General features: G+C 70.0%; 2 protein-coding genes across 3 annotated transcripts; one reads left to right on the plus strand and one right to left on the minus strand.

The window, feature by feature from the left end:
• Positions 1 to 5287, minus strand: DES (desmin). Its single transcript, XM_084523775.1, has 9 exons — positions 4641 to 5287; positions 3046 to 3106; positions 2843 to 2938; positions 2590 to 2751; positions 2386 to 2511; positions 1469 to 1689; positions 1301 to 1350; positions 973 to 1055; positions 1 to 856 (listed from the first exon to the last, which is right to left on the minus strand). Exons 1-9 carry the CDS (start codon positions 5189 to 5191, stop codon positions 815 to 817), a joined length of 1392 nt encoding a protein of 463 aa, XP_084379901.1. The 5' UTR covers positions 5192 to 5287; the 3' UTR covers positions 1 to 814.
• DNPEP (aspartyl aminopeptidase) lies at positions 3305 to 14752 on the plus strand. 2 transcript variants are annotated; one of them, XM_084523773.1, is made up of 15 exons: positions 3305 to 3466; positions 10951 to 11038; positions 11128 to 11216; positions 11300 to 11413; positions 11521 to 11646; positions 11763 to 11893; positions 12053 to 12137; positions 12418 to 12525; positions 12712 to 12789; positions 13087 to 13170; positions 13320 to 13480; positions 13569 to 13608; positions 13963 to 14064; positions 14142 to 14309; positions 14644 to 14752. In XM_084523773.1, exons 1-15 carry the CDS (start codon positions 3320 to 3322, stop codon positions 14692 to 14694), a joined length of 1572 nt encoding a protein of 523 aa, XP_084379899.1. In that variant the 5' UTR covers positions 3305 to 3319; the 3' UTR covers positions 14695 to 14752. The 2 variants fall into 2 exon arrangements, with proteins under 2 accessions (XP_084379899.1, XP_084379900.1); XM_084523774.1 differs by lacking the exon at positions 3305 to 3466 and adding an exon at positions 10768 to 10819.
• Positions 14753 to 14766: the final 14 nt, after the last annotated feature.

Genomic DNA, 14766 nt, shown 5'->3' on the forward strand with positions numbered 1-14766 from the left:
GATGCTCCGCTGTTTATTTCAGCCGCCTGAAGAGTCACGTACACGCGGTGGGGTGGGGGTGCAGTGGGGCGAGGGGTGGGGGCGCCTGCCCTGGCCCCCGGGCCTCTCTCCGGCTCCTCTCTTCCTCTCCCCCCTCTCTCCCACTCACTCACTCCTCCTCTCTCCCGTGTCCACCTACGGGTTTCCTCTCGGCTCACCCAGCCCGGCCGTCCCTGCGCAGCCTCCTGCTGCCGGGGACCCCCTGCATGGGGTGGGGGCCGGGCGCTGCCCTCAGCCCCTCGGGGCTGCCTCTGGGGCAGGGGGGGGGCGACGCGGGCTGGGTGCACCCCAGCCTCTCCCCATCCCCGGCACCGCTGCGGCCCCCCCAGGAGAAACGCCAGCTCCGGGGCGGGCGGCGGTGCCGGCACGGGGAGACGGGTCCTGCTCCTGCGGGACCGACCCCGAGCCTGTGCCCGGTTTGGGAGGGGGCTGCGGGGCGCGGGGGGATCCAGAACCCGCTGCTGGGACCCTCCGGCTCTCCGGCGAGCTGGCCGAGGCCACCACCTGCTCCCCCCACCCCGTCCTGCCTGTCCCCTCCGTCCCTTGCTGCCGCCCCCCGGCCCGGCCCTGATCCTGACGCTGGCTGCCAAGCTGCAAAGCGCTGCGAAGCCGAAGGAGAGAGCCCGGGGGTGTAGGGGGGAGCCCGGGCCGTGCCCGGGGGGCTGGGGAGGGGGGATGGGGGGATAGGATTGGGGAGAAAGGGGTCAGGACAGGGGCTGGGCGCCGGGGCGGCGGGACGGAGGAAGGGACGGAAGGTGCCGCTGGGCAGCGTCGTCTACAGCACCTCGTGCTGCTGCTGGGTCGCCTCGCTCACCACCTGCGGGGAGAGGCGGCGTGAGGAGCTGAGACGGCCCCCCCGGCGCCAGCCCCCAGCCCCACGAGGGGGCCAGGCACCGAGCGCGGCCCCCGCCTCGCCTCCAGCCCCGTGCTCACCTCCCCATCCCGGGTCTCGATGGTCTTGATCATCACGGTCTTCTTGGTGTGCACTTCGGAGCCGCGCTGCTCCGGGCTGGTCTCTGCGGGCAGGGGACAAGGGGGTGGCACCAGGGTGGTGGCGGCCACCGTGGGGAATGCGTGGCACGGGGGGGGCGGTTGGGTTGGGGGCAGTGGGGCCGTTTTCCACATGCCCTGCTACCAACAGGGTCTCCGGGAGCCCAGGCTCACCCCCAGCTCATGGTAAGCACCCACGGAACCTCCGAGGACCTGCCCAAACCCACCCGAGTGTGTCCCCACGGGGGGCCGAGCCCCCTCCCCAACTCACCTCGGAAATTGAGTGCGGAGGCGAAGGTCTGGTGCATGGGGATGCTGATCCTGCAGGGACACAGACCCAGGGAGAGCTCAGCGCCAGCCCTCGCAGCGGGGTGGCAGCCCCCCAGGCACCACAACCCCACCGCTGCCCCATCTCGTCCTGCCCCCCTGCACCCCTCACCGGTTTTCCTCGCCCTCCAGCAGCTTGCGGTACGTGGCGATCTCCACGTCCAGGGCCATCTTGACGTTGAGCAGGTCCTGGTACTCGCGCAGGTGCCGGGCCATCTCGTCCTTCAGGTGCCGGATCTCCTCCTCCAGCCGCGCGATGGTGTCCTGGTAGCCGCCCGCCTCCCCCGCGAAGCGCTCCTCCATCTCCCGCATCTGGCGCATCAGCGAGTCGTTCTGGGGGGACAGCGGGGTCAGCGGGCTGCTGGGGGGCTGGGGGGCACCTGGGGTGGGAGCTGGGCTGGGTGCCGGGGCTCTGGGCATTGAGTCTTTGGGGCTTTTTGGCTTTTGGGGTACCCCAAGCAGTGGGGCCCCTGGGTCAAGCTGATGTGGGGCTGTCACCCTCAGCAGGCTGGGCAGGGAGTGGGTGACAGTCCCACCCAGCATGTCCCAGAGCCTTCAGGGTGCCAAAATAACCCCTCGCAGGGCTCCAAGGAGGGAGGGGAGCCCAGCGCCCCGGCAAGGCCACCCTCGGAGGGTGGGGAGCGGTGCAGGAGCACAGGACAGCTGCCGGGGGGGGCACAGCCACCCTGGTGGCTCCTGGCCGGCTCCTGTGACCGTGTCCATGCCAGACCGGGACCGCTGCGCCCTGTTTGTTTGCAATTCCCACCCTGCAACCAGACACCCCGTGCCCTGCTCCGGTCTGCCTGGAGCCTCCCGGGCTGGGGCACCTTCTGCAGTGCGTGCGTGGACACCAGGGCTCTGCCAAAACCCGCTGCAGAGCCAGGCGAGGCGCTGCTGCCCCAAATTTCGGGAATGAGCCCCCACAGCAGCAGCTCTGAAGGCTGGGAGGAGCCCCAAGGTCCCTGAGCACCCCGGAGCTGCATTTCCCTCCCGGGAGGCAGGCTTCGCTCTGCGCTGCCCGCGGCTCACCGTGCCCTTGAGGGCATCGATCTCGCAGGTGTAGGACTGGATCTGGTGCCGGTACTCCAGCATCTCCTGCTTGGCCTGCCGCAGCGCGTCGTTGTTCTTGTTGGCCGCCTGCGTCAGGTCGGACACCTGGGGAGATTCGGGGCTCAGCGGGTGTCCTCAGCGGGCAGGACGCCACCCGCCACCCGCCGCCACCCGCGCCCGCACCTTGGACTTGTACCACTCCTCAGCCTCGGCGATGTTCTTGGCGGCGATGCTCTCGTACTGCGCGCGGATGTCCCGCAGCGCAGCCGTCAGGTCGGGCTTGGAGATGTCCATCTCCACCTGGATGTGCTGCTCCTGCAGCTGGGCCTGCAGCTCCCGGATTTCCTGGGGACACATGGGGCGAGGCGTCAGGGCACCCTCCCCGTGTCCCCAGCCCCAGGGGTGCCCGCGGGAAGCGGGGCTGCGCGGGACCTACCTCTTCGTGCACCTTCTTGAGGAAGGCGATCTCCTCCTGCAGGGACTCGATGCGTCTCTCCAGGTCGATGCGTGCCAGCGTGGCCGCGTCCACGTCCTGGGGGGCACGGAGAGGTTGTGGTGACAAGTGCCAGCGGGGGGACGGGGAGGGCGGGGGTCCCAGCCGTGCCGAGTGGCAGGGCACTGCGGGGTGCGGGTACTCACAGCTCTGAAAGCGGCCAGGTTGTTCTCAGCCTCCTCCTTCAGCTGGATCTCCTCTTGCAGCCTGGGGGCAGAGAGGGGGGCATTAGGGGGACCCAGATGGAGCCCCGTCCCCCCTGCTTGCTGTCCCTGCTTGCTGTCCCCGAGCCCAGCGAGGCCTGGTGGGAACAGGGCGAATTGTCCTGCGCTCCCGGCAGGCGGAGGGAGGGCTGGCGGGGGGCCAGGGGCTCTTCCTCCCATTCCCTATTATAGTCATCGGCAGCGGGAGCACAAAGGCATGAGGTCAGCCCGGTGCCACGCTCACTGCCCCGGCCCTTATAGGGACGAGTGGCCGGCAGCCGGGGGCACGGGGGGCCTGAGGGACGGCCACCAGCTGAGCCCGTCGTGGGGACAGCAACAGAGTGAGCTGGGCACGCAGCTCGGGGTACGGGGCAGCGGGGGGAGGCACAGCGGGTCGCTGGGTTTGGGGATCTCCTCAGTGCTCTGGGGACAGCTCTGGGATGTGCCCGGGGAGGGGTCCAGGTGCCCCAGGACGTGGCTCTCGAAGCCTCAGGGGGACGGCGATGCCCAGCCATGCTGGCACAGAGGGCAGCAGGAACCTGACACCCATTTGCCCTGCGCCCTGCTCCTCCCCTGAGATTTGGGGTCGTCCCTCCAGGAGCTGGGACAGCAGGGTGGCAGGAGAGCCCCGCGGCCCCCAGCCTCACCACAACAGGGGTCCCAGCTCCGGCTGCTGCTTCTGCCTGTCTGGGGCAGGGGCTGCTGCTCTGGGTGGGGGTCACCCAGGAGATGGGTACACCAGCCCCCTCGCCCACGTCCCCCCAGAGGCACAGCAGCCGGGGGAAGCTGCGCCCAGCATCAGGGGTGCTGCCTGGTGCCATGGGGACCCATGGGGGACCCTCAGCACAGCCGTCCCTCTGGCTGTCCCCACCAGCCCCAGCAGGGCCTGCAGCATCCCTGGGGAGGCCGGGGGGTCCCTGCAGCTCCCCTGGCACCACAGGCACCCACAGCAGACCTGGCACCCCTGGCCTGCGGAAGCACGGCCGCTTCCTCCGCTCCCTCCTTCGCATCCGGAGCCGGTGGAGCACCCCCACACCCGTCTTGCTTCCACCTGCCCGGCTGCCCCTGTCCATCTGTCCATCTCTCCATCTGTCCATCCCCCAGAGCTCAGCACACTCACGGGCTGGCTGCCCCTTCCTGGTGGGAGCAGGGCAGGGCTCCCCGATCCCCCAGCTCTGGGGGTCCCCCGTGCCATCGCAGCCCGGTTCCCTGGGAAGGGAGGGTGCAGGGGACACCCCCAGCTGCCGGGGACGTCCTCCCTGCTGGGTGCTCCCTGGGCACCTCACAGGGGTTGGAGAGCACCAGCACAGGGGGTGCTGGTGCCCTCCTCCCTCCTAGGACTCGCAGAACCGTGGTGCAGACCCAGCAGGCGGCCAGCCAGCGAGGGCTGTGGCCAGGGAGATGGGGCAAGGACACGGGGATGGAGAAGGGGCCACGACGGCAGCGAGCACCCGAGGGGGTGCCGGGGAGCCGTACCCAGGGCTGGAGCCATCCCCAGGGACGGAGCCACGGGGCGGAGAGGCAAGGGCCCCCCTCACCTCTGCTTGAGCTTCTGCAGGTCATCCAGCAGGTTGTCGCGCTCCACCTCCACGCGTGCCCGCTGGCCGGTCAGCGCGTCCACCTGGCGCCGGAGCTCCCGCAGCTCCTCCTCGTACATCTCGGCCACGCGGGTGGGCTCCTTGCCCCGCAGGCGGTTCACCTCAGCCACCATCAGGGCGTTCTGCTGCTCCAGGAAGCGCACCTTCTCGATGTAGTTGGCGAAGCGGTCGTTGAGCTCCTGCAGCTCCACCTTCTCGTTGGTGCGGGTCTGGAGGAACTCCTGGTTCATGGCATCGGCCAGGCTGAAGTCCAGCAGCTCGCCGGCACCTTGGTAGGCGCTCTGGTAGGAGCGCAGGGGCGTCACGCGGGTGGTGCGGAAGGTGGAGTAGGTGGGCACGGCCGAGGTGCGCGACACCTGGTAGACGCGGGAGGTGACGGAGCTGCCGCTGCCCTTGCTCCCGAAGGAGGCGCGGGGGAAGACCGGGGAGGTGCCGCCGAAGGTGCGGCGGTAGGAAGAGACCCGCTGGCTGGAGGAGTAGGACTGGCTCATGGTGGCGGCGGTGGAGGCGGCGGCGGCGGCGAGGCTGGAGCAGGGAGCAGGGAGCAGGAGCAGGAGCAGGGCTGGCGAGCGGCCGGAGCTCGGCGAGGCGTCGGGAAGGGACCCGCGCCGCCGCTATTTGTATCCTGCTGACATCACCGGCCCCTCCTGCTCCGGGACAGCTGGGGGATGCTGGGGGGGACGGCCGACAGCCCCCGCCCCCCGGCGCTCACCTGCGGGCACAGCCAGGCCACGGCCCCCCCACAGCCCCCAGTAGCTCACAGCCCCTCCTGGGCACCCCCGGGCACCCCAAAACCTCCCGTTGGAGTGACAGCCCCCATGTCCCCCTCTGCTCTGCCCCACCCTGGGCAATGTCCCTGGGGGAACAAGGAGAGGATCAGGGGACAGAGGATGGTGACCCCCCCAGATCCCCCATGGGGCGCAGTGCCCCCCCACAGGGGTGTCCATGCAGACAGATGATGCGGGGGGGAAGGATGGGGGCTCAGCCATTCGCACCATCACTTGCCCCTCCTGGAGCCCAGACCCCATGTCCCGGTGGGCACACTCCCCAAATTGGTGTTGTGCACCCCAAAATGTCCCCGGGCACCCCAAAATGTCCACATTAGCACCCTGACCTGCCCCATGGCAAGAGGCCTAGGCTCGGCTCCCTGCTTGGGGCTGGATAACAGTGACCCCCCTCGAGGACCTGCCCCACAGAGAGGGGGACACAGGGGTCCCTTTGGAGGGGGTGACATGGGGGACCCTGCCCTGAGTGTGCTTGGGCCGACCCCCCCGGGCAGACCCCCCCTTTCTGACACAGAGGGGTCCGGGGTGGGGCCGGGCACCCGCGGGGAGGTGCTGAGTGACCCCGAGCAGGTGCCGGGGTGCGGAGAGCTCGCTGGCGGTGACATCAGCGGGTCCCGGCCCCGGCACATTCCCGAAGCAGCAGGCACCCAACCAAAATAGCCTCCCTGCTCATCCGCGTGGGACATGCGTGGTATTTATAGCCGGGGGAGGCACCCTCTTAACCCTGCTTGTGCCGGGAGCATGGACGGGGACCCTGCCCGGAGCAGCCCCAACACCCTGGTCCCCGTCACCCCACGAGCAGGGCGAGGTCCCCAGGAGCAGCAGGCTCTGCCCCGTCTCCTCAGCCTTCCCCTTGACCCTGCAGTGCTTTGGGGAGCAGAACGCCCAGCCTAACTCCCCAAAACTTCCCCGGGTGGGGCTGTGCTGGGGGCACCCCCTCCTCTCCAAGCCCCGCTGACCCCCTGCCCTGCCCACACCAGGCTGCTTTGTCCAGCAGCAGCTGGCACGGCCCCAGTGCCACCGTCCCCGGGGTGTCCTGGGGGTGGACACCGCGGTGCCACTGGGCGCGTGGTGACTCAGCAGCAGGAGCAGTGCTCAGCCTCACACACCGTGCACCTCCTGGCCCCCTGCACCGTGCCAGGGCCTGGAGGCTGCATCCTGCACTGCCACGGCTCCCTGCCAGCCTCGGGGGCAGCGAGGGTCTGGGTGCCGTGGCCGTAAGGTGGGCAGAAGCTGGAGGCCCCAAATCTAGGCTGTGCCCCCCCCCCCCCCAAGCCCTCCCAAGCTCTGGAGCCCCTCCAGGCTGCTTAGACACAGCGTAATGCCGTGGCTTCCCGGACGGTGCACGCTGCCTGGCGGAGCCTGCCTTTAAAAGGGAAGGTATTTCCAGATGGGGCTGTTTCATCCCAGCACGGGGTGAGTGGGGGGGGGGGTGGGTGAAGATGGAAAAACATACAGCATCCTTCCTCCTCCTGGCCCTGCTCCCGGAGTGCCCAGCGCATCCCTGACCCCGCACGTGCGCCCTGCCCGCCCCACGGCGCCTCAGGCAGGCAGGGTGGGACGCCAGCCCCTGGGTCGGGCGCAGGGGGGCACGGGGGACCCCACGGTGGCACGGGGACCCTGCCCCACTGCTCTGCTGCCCCTTCCCCTCACCCCATCCTGCAGGGTTGGGGTGCTCCTGGGCACCGCTGGGCGCAGGGGAAGCGGCTCCAAGGGGTTAAGGAGCTGCGTGGCGCTGATCCTGCTGTGGGAGAAGCTTTCTGAAGTGGCCTTTCCTCAGCCGCCCCGACAGCCTTCCGGGACATCTCTGCGAGGGCAGAGGCCCCGCGGCTGGCGTGGACAGGCGGACGCCTCTTAGGAAATCCCCTTCCCCGAGGAGCAGGCACAGGAAAGTGGGGGGGAGGAGCGGGAAGGAGGGGTCGGGGTGCACTGGCACCCCCAGAGAGGGACCCTCCACTGCACCCAGGGGCTAACTCCTCTCTGCACCCCAGGGGCATGGCAGGGGCTTGTGGGGTCCCTCCTGTTGGGGAGGATGCCCAGCATCACCCAGCGGCCGTGCAGCTCCAGCCCAGGCCAGGCTGACCCAGCCCGAGCCTGGGAACGGGGCCCCAAGCCCCGCTGCTGGCTTGGTCCCAGCTCCCGCAGGGCCCTGGGACGGGGCCGCAGCGGGAAGACGTCGGGAGCTGGAACGTCAAACAAGGCCCGTGAGCCAAGCCAGCTGCATCCCGCAGCCGCCCCTCCTCCCCGGCCCTCCTCCCCGCTGCTCCCCCAGGATTTAAGGAGCGCGGGGAGCCGGGCACAGCCTCCCCGGGGCTGCGGGCACCGGGGGCCTGGAGCCGGGCAGGGTGCGGGGTCGGGGCGCCGGCTCCATCCCGGTGCCCGAGCGCGGCGCCGCGTGCCACCGGGGCCACCCGGCTGCGCGTGCCCCCGGCGAGCAGGGGTGACCGGGTGGATGGGAATGAAGCACCAGGGCGGCGTCCACCCCCTCCTTGCTGGCCCCCGGCCCTCTCCCTGCGTCCCGCTCCTTTTACAGCCACGAGCCTCCCTGGCGCCTTTACCCTAAGAGGGAAGGACCGTGCGCCCATTCCCCGGCGCTGACAGGCCCGGGGCGCGTGCTATTGTCTAAATAGGAGATCGCGCTCCTGCCCCGCCTGGACCACGGCCCAGGCAGCGTGCCGGGGTCCCCAGAGGTTGTGGGTGCACCGCAGGCTGCAGCCCACCGCTCGCTGGTCCCCTCGGCTGCCCCCAGGGTTGGGGATGCTGGGGGTCACTGCCTGCCCCCAAGCACCATGGGGATGCTGGGGGTGCCTGGCTGACCCCACGGCATGTGTGGATGCTGGGGATGGCCAGCTATCCCCTATAATTTACAGGGATGCTGGGGCGTGTTTGCTTGTCCCCCGTAGTTCACATAAGTATCTGGGGCCAGTTGTTGCCTCTGTGGCCCATGAGGATGCTGGGGGAGGACCTGTTGCCCCCAGGGCCCGTGCGGATGCCTGCACTGATCCCAGCCACCCTCATGATCCGCATGGGTACTGGTGATGCTCACTTGACCCTCATCCCGTGGGGATGCTGCGTCCCCATGGCCACCCTTGGGGGTGGCCATGGGGACGCAGCCCGGCTGCCCTCAGTCCGCACGGCCCCACGATAACCGGCCGCCCCGGTGCTCCAGGAGGATGCTGGGGGTGCCTGCATGGCCCCGCTGGCATCAGCCGTGCCAGTGAGATGAGGTAGTGCCTGCTGCCCGGCACGCCGCGTGGCTGGCGGCTCACGTAAGGCAGAGGCCGTGCGCTCAGCCCGCAGCAATGCCGGGCGGTGACGGCGCTTCCCCATGCTCGGGCACGTGGCCTGCGCTGCGTGGGTGCCGTCCCTGCCCGGGTCCTGGCAGAGCAGGGGTCCGGGCTGCAGGAGCAGGGGCGGCCCTTCCCCTTCCCCTTCCCTTCCCCTTCCCCTTCCCTTCCCCTTCCCGGAGCTCCCGCTGTGTTCACACACCCCTCCCGGGCCATCTCTCCCTTAACTCTTTCCTGTGGGCTCAGCTCTGCCTGCCCGATCCCAGAGCCACCAGCCAGCCCAGGGAAGGCTTCCCGGTGCCCAGCCCACACCCTGCTGCTCCCTGCACTGCTCAGCACCCTGCTCCCCGCCAGCCACCCCTGGGGACGTGCATGAGCCCTGCAAGCACCCCAAGGAGGAGCCGGAGCTGGCTCCGGGGGGCTGGTGGGGCTGCCTGGGGCTCCTGCAGCACCGGGGGGGCTGTGGGACACGGCGGTTCGGGGGCAGGAGCAGATCCTCCTGATGGGGTGGGGGGTGGCTGCGGCAGGTGCGGCACAGACCCCAGCACCCAGCCAGGGGTGAGTCAGAGAGTGCCCAGAAATAGACTCCAGGAGCTTTTTCGGGAAGCCCCCGTGGCTCCGGGAATAGCTGCCGCATGCCAAGGCGCTGCCCTTTGCTCGCCGCTCCTGGGGCTGGGCAGGGGCCACACCCGGCCCTGCCACTCACCCACGCCCCCACCCCGGGCACCCCCACCCCCAGGGACCCCCACTCTGGGGACCCTAACCCCAAGGCACCCCCCGATCCCACACCCAGCCACTGGGGACACATCCATGCAGGGCACCCGCACCCTACAGGCACCCCCATCCCGGGATCCCCATGGGTTCAGGGGTCACACCTGATCCGGGCACCCACTCGGAAATGTCCCCAGAGCTGGGCCCCAAGCAGCCAGGTGCCCGTAGCAGTGGGGGCGATGGTGGCAGGAGGAGCAGGGGGTGGTGGCACAGGGTGCCCTCGGCAGGAGGGTGAAGGGCAAGGTGCTGGGCGCCCAGCCCTGCCCTGGTGCAGCGTTGGGCCCCGTGTTTTGCTGTGGTGGCTGCGGTTGACATGGAGACCCCCCAGCTGTCTGCTCGCGGGGTGCCAGGAGGTGGGGGCACTTGTTCCCCTCCGGGGGGGGAGAGGCAGGTGCTGGGGGCTGGGAGCATAAATCCGGAGCTGTCGTGAGCTGCCGGCACGGCGGGTCCCGGGGTCAGGGGCAGCAGCACCGCCAGTTTCCAGTCCCCCAGACACGGATGACGTCTCAGGCTAACGGTGCCCGTGCTGGTGACTCAGGAGCTGGGAATCCAGCTGGCACCCAGCTCCTAGCCCCTGTGTGCCACTCGCAGGCTGCCACGTGTGTCCCACCCTGGGCCACGCTGCTTTCAGGGAAAACGGAGCCCTGCCGGGAACTGACGGCAGTGCTGGGGGGAGACCTCATGCTGCTGACCCCAACCTGTGCCGGGGGATGAGGTGAGGGCAGGAGCCACCCTGACTGGTCCCATTCCGGGCTGCCCCAGCTGGCACAGCACGGCGGGCAGCACCGCCACGGTCCCCTGCTGGATGTGGCACCGAGGGCTTGCTCCAGGCAGCGCTGAAGCCGGGCTGAAGCAGCGCCACGGGGAGCAGTGCCCCCAGTCACCGACCCCAGAGCAACCCAGCGTGCACAGGGATGGGCACAGGGGTGCCAGCGAGGGCATCCCTTGCTCGCACGCTGCCGGGAGCTGCAGCACCCTTGGGTATCACATCCCGGGCCCGGGGGGGCCCCACCGGGCCCGGGGGGGCCCCACCCCTGCCCCGTGGCTCCCACCGCAGGGCGCAGGGCGCAGGGCGCACGGTGCAAGGTGCACGGGGAGGGTGCCCGGCGCCCGGTGCCCGGTGCAAGGTGCAGGGAGCACGGTGCAGGAGGCACGGCGCTGCCCGGGAGCGGTGGGGGGGGCCGGGGCAGGGCTGCCCGCTGCCTCCGCTCCTCCGCGGCACCGGGGGGCGCACGGGCGCGGGGCGGAACGGGCCGGGGCGGCGGCGGCCATGCAGGTACCGGGCGGGAGGGAGCTGCGGGGACGGGGTCCCCCCCCGGGAGGGGGGCCCCAGCCGCCGTCGGGGCGCGGCTGGGGGGGGTCTGGGGGTGTCCGGGCCCCGGGGTGACCCCCTGCCGCTCCCCGCAGGCGGCGACCCAAGCCCCGAAGCAGGCCGTGCAGGCGGCGGCGCAGGAGCTGGTGAGGTTCGTGAACCGGAGCCCCTCGCCCTACCATGGTAAGGAACCCTAAACCGCCCCCCTCTTCCCAGATCCCCCTCCCCAAATCCCCCCAGCCCCCCGGTAACGGCGCCTTTTCCCCCCGCAGCCGTGGCCGAGTGCCGCAGCCGGCTGCTGCAGGCTGGCTTCCAGGAGCTGAAGGAGACGGAGCACTGGGACATCCGCCCCGCCAGCAAGGTGGGCTGGGGGCTCGCACCCTTCGGGGGAGCCGTGGCGGTGGCGGCGAGGTGGGGAGCCTCCCCGTGCGCCTCTGCCCGCAGTACTTTGTCACCAGGAACCACTCGACGCTCATCGCCTTCGCCGTGGGGGGACGCTTCCAGCCGGGGAACGGCTTCAGCCTGCTCGGGGCGCACACCGACAGCCCCTGCCTCAGGGTGAGCGAGCACCGGCAGCGCCCGGACACGTTTGGTGGGCGAAAGGGGAGCTCTCCCCGAGCCCCCCGGGGCGTTGCGGTGCCGGTGATATCTCTGCCCTCCCCCAGGTGAAGCGGCGCTCCAAGCGGGGCCAGGTGGGCACGGTGCAGGTCGGAGTGGAGACCTACGGTGGGGGCATCTGGAACACCTGGTTCGACCGCGACCTCACGGTGGCAGGGAGAGTGATCGTGAAGGTGAGCCCTGGTGCAGGGGCGGTGGCTGGGGTGCGTGTCCTTGCCCCCAGCGGGCCCCGCTGCCGCCCCCGTGGCCCCGCAGGGCGGCCCAGCAGCGCTCCCTCCGTGCGTTCCAGGAGCCGAGCACGGGGCGCCTGGAGCAGCGCCTGGTGCACGTGGAGCGCCCCGTCCTGCGCATCCCCCACCTGGCCATCCACCTGCAGCGCAGCGTCAATGAGAGCTTCGGGCCCAACACCGAGCACCACCTGTAAGTCCTGGGCTCAGCACTCGGTGCCTCCTGGCTGCCCTCGGTGAGGCAGTGACACCCTGGGAGCAGGGCGGGCACGCCGGGAGGGCACGCTGGTGTGTCACCTGGGCAGGGGGGCCGAGCAAAGCCCCGTTTGCTGATGGCACCGTCTCCCTGCAGGGTCCCCATTCTGGCCACTGCTGTGCAGGAGGAGCTGGAAAAGGAGGTGCTGATGGAGGGCACGCCGTGCAGCGCTGCCGCCCAGGTGAGCCAGGCATCCAGGACAGGAGGAGGCTCCTGCCAGCACCTCCATGTGCCACCTTTTGGTCACCAGCCCTCAGGTTCCCCTTCTCCCCACTCCCTGCTGGTTACCCCAAACTTCACCACATACACTGCACACCTGCTCCACTCCGTTCCCAGCCATCAAAAAAAAAGGGGGGCGGCCCCCAAAAAGCTCTCACGGGTGGCTTCCCTGTGCTCCCAGGGGAGGTGGCTCGGTGGGGAGGCTTCCCAGCAGCCTGCCCACAGCCCTGCTACCTCCCCAGACAGAGCGGCACAGCCCTGTGCTGCTTTCCCTGCTCTGCTCCCAGCTGGGGGTGAAACCGGAGCAGATCGTGGAGCTGGAGCTGTGCCTGGTGGACACGCAGCCGGCGGTGAGTCGGGGCAGGAGCCTCCCCTGGCCGCACGCAGCGTGCCTGCACAGGCTGCGCTGGGAGACGAGCCCGCTGTGAGGAGGTGGCTCGCGAGGGGCCGGGTTTGGGATGCATCCAGCGTTCTCCTGGTGACCCCAAGCTCCTGTCTTGCCTCATGTCCTGCTCCTCCTCGCTCTCTGCCTGCAGACTCTCGGTGGTGCCTTTGACGAGTTCATCTTCTCCCCGCGCCTGGACAACCTGCACAGCTGCTACTGTGCCCTGCAGGTGAGCGGAGTGGGAAAGGAGCCTTGGGACTGCAGCGTGCCCCTGTGGGACTCAGTTTGGCTTCACAGGGCCATGAGCTGGTTCCCAGAGGGGTTTTGCCCATCAGAGGACCCAGGGCTGGATGGGAGCTGCGCTGTGTGCGAGGTGTTCCCAGCAGCTCCCGAGGGTGCCAGCTTCACAGCTCCTCTCCCTGGTGCTTTGTGCTCTCCTGGGGAAATCCCCACCAGCTCCACGCTGAGTTCCCCAGGATGGGGCAGCACTCAGGCTGGTGCCCTTTCTCCTCCTCCGTCCCTCCAGGCCTTGATCGACTCGTGCACAGCTCCCTCCTCCCTCTCCCAGGAGCCCAACGTGCGTCTCATTGCGCTCTACGACAACGAGGAGGTGAGGGCACAGCCGGGGGGGGCTGGCACACAGAGGGGCTCCGTCCTCTTTGCTCTCCCTCGCCTATGTCTGAGGGGCAAGACGGGCTTTGCTCACCCCACCACAACGCCCTGTCCCCTGGGTGCGTTGTGCTGACGCTGTCCTGGCAGGTGGGGTCGGAGAGCGCGCAGGGCGCGGAGTCCCTGCTGACCGAGCTGGTGCTGCGCCGGATCTCGGCGACGCCGCAAAACCTCACGGCCTTCGAGGAGGCCGTGGCCAAGTCCTACATGATCAGCGCGGACATGGCCCACGCCGTGCACCCCAACTACGTGTGAGTACGCGGGAGCCCTGCCCCTCGCCGGGGGGCACCTCTCTCCCCGCGGCAGGAGGGAGGGCTGCAGCGTGAAGCTCTTTTGCAGAGACAAGCACGAGGAGAATCACCGGCCAGCCTTCCACAAGGTGAGCGCAGCCTCTGCTTCGTGCCAGACCCGCTGCTGTCCTGCAGCAGCGCGAGGCACCCGGCCGCTCCCCAGAGTGCAGCCCCAGGGTCCAACTCTGGTGTTTGTACTTTGTCCTGCCGCACGGCCCGGCTGTGCCATTTATCCTGAGTTATCCTGAGCTGCCTGGAAATGCAGCCCTCGCCCTGGAGCCCTTCCTGGCTTAGAGCTGGGGCTGGCCCCGTGGGGCTGACCCAGGGAGGAGGGAACAGCGCAGGGGCATGGGTTTGGGCATCTCTCCTGGGCACTCCTAAGCCTGGATGCACGGGATACTCCTGGTCGGAGCCCAGACCCCACTGTGCCTTCCCTTGCTCAGGGCCCCGTGATCAAAGTGAACAGCAACCAGCGCTACGCCTCCACGGCCGTCACCGAGGCGATCATCCGGGACATCGCCGCCCGCGTGGGCGTCCCCCTGCAGGTGAGTGGCCCTGCCGAGCCCCCCGAGGGGGGCTGCGGGGCGCCGGGGGCAGCTGCCGAGGCCGTGTCCCCCCGCAGGAGTTCATGGTGCGCAACGACACGCCCTGCGGCACCACCATCGGCCCCATCCTGGCGTCCCGCCTGGGGCTGCGCGTGCTGGACATGGGCTGCCCGCAGCTGGCCATGCACTCCATCCGCGAGATGTGCTGCACCTCGGGGGTGCTGCAGAGCATCACCCTCTTCAAGGTGAGCCTGGTGCCCCCCACACACCCCTTATCCCCACAAAGCCCTATCCGCACTGCTCCATGTCCTCGTGTTCCTGCATCCCCATCCACCCCCCGGCTCGGGTCCCACCCTGCCGTGCTCCCCCCTTTCCAGCGGTGCCCCCTCTCCCCCCCCTCCATCCCGGCCTCCCCGCTGCCTGCCATCCCCAAACGGTTCCTATGGCAACCGGCGCTGCCTTGACTCAGCGCTGGGTTTCCATGGCGACGCGGTCCTGCTCCCTGCGTGGCGGGGGCTGCGCTGCCACCGTGCCCCCCCATGGCAGGGGGGCTCCCCCTGATGGGCTGCCTCCTTCCAGGCCTTCTTCGAGCTCCTGCCATCCGTCGGCAGCAGCCTGCTGGGGGACTGAGTGCGGCGCGGGGGCTGCCCGGGGGGGCTCAGCCCCGATTAAAGCTCCTCTGGTCTCAGCAGCGTGTCCCTG

Source organism: Aythya ferina (assembly GCF_964211825.1).
Source record: "Aythya ferina genome assembly, chromosome: 6".
NCBI lineage: Eukaryota > Metazoa > Chordata > Aves > Anseriformes > Anatidae > Aythya > Aythya ferina.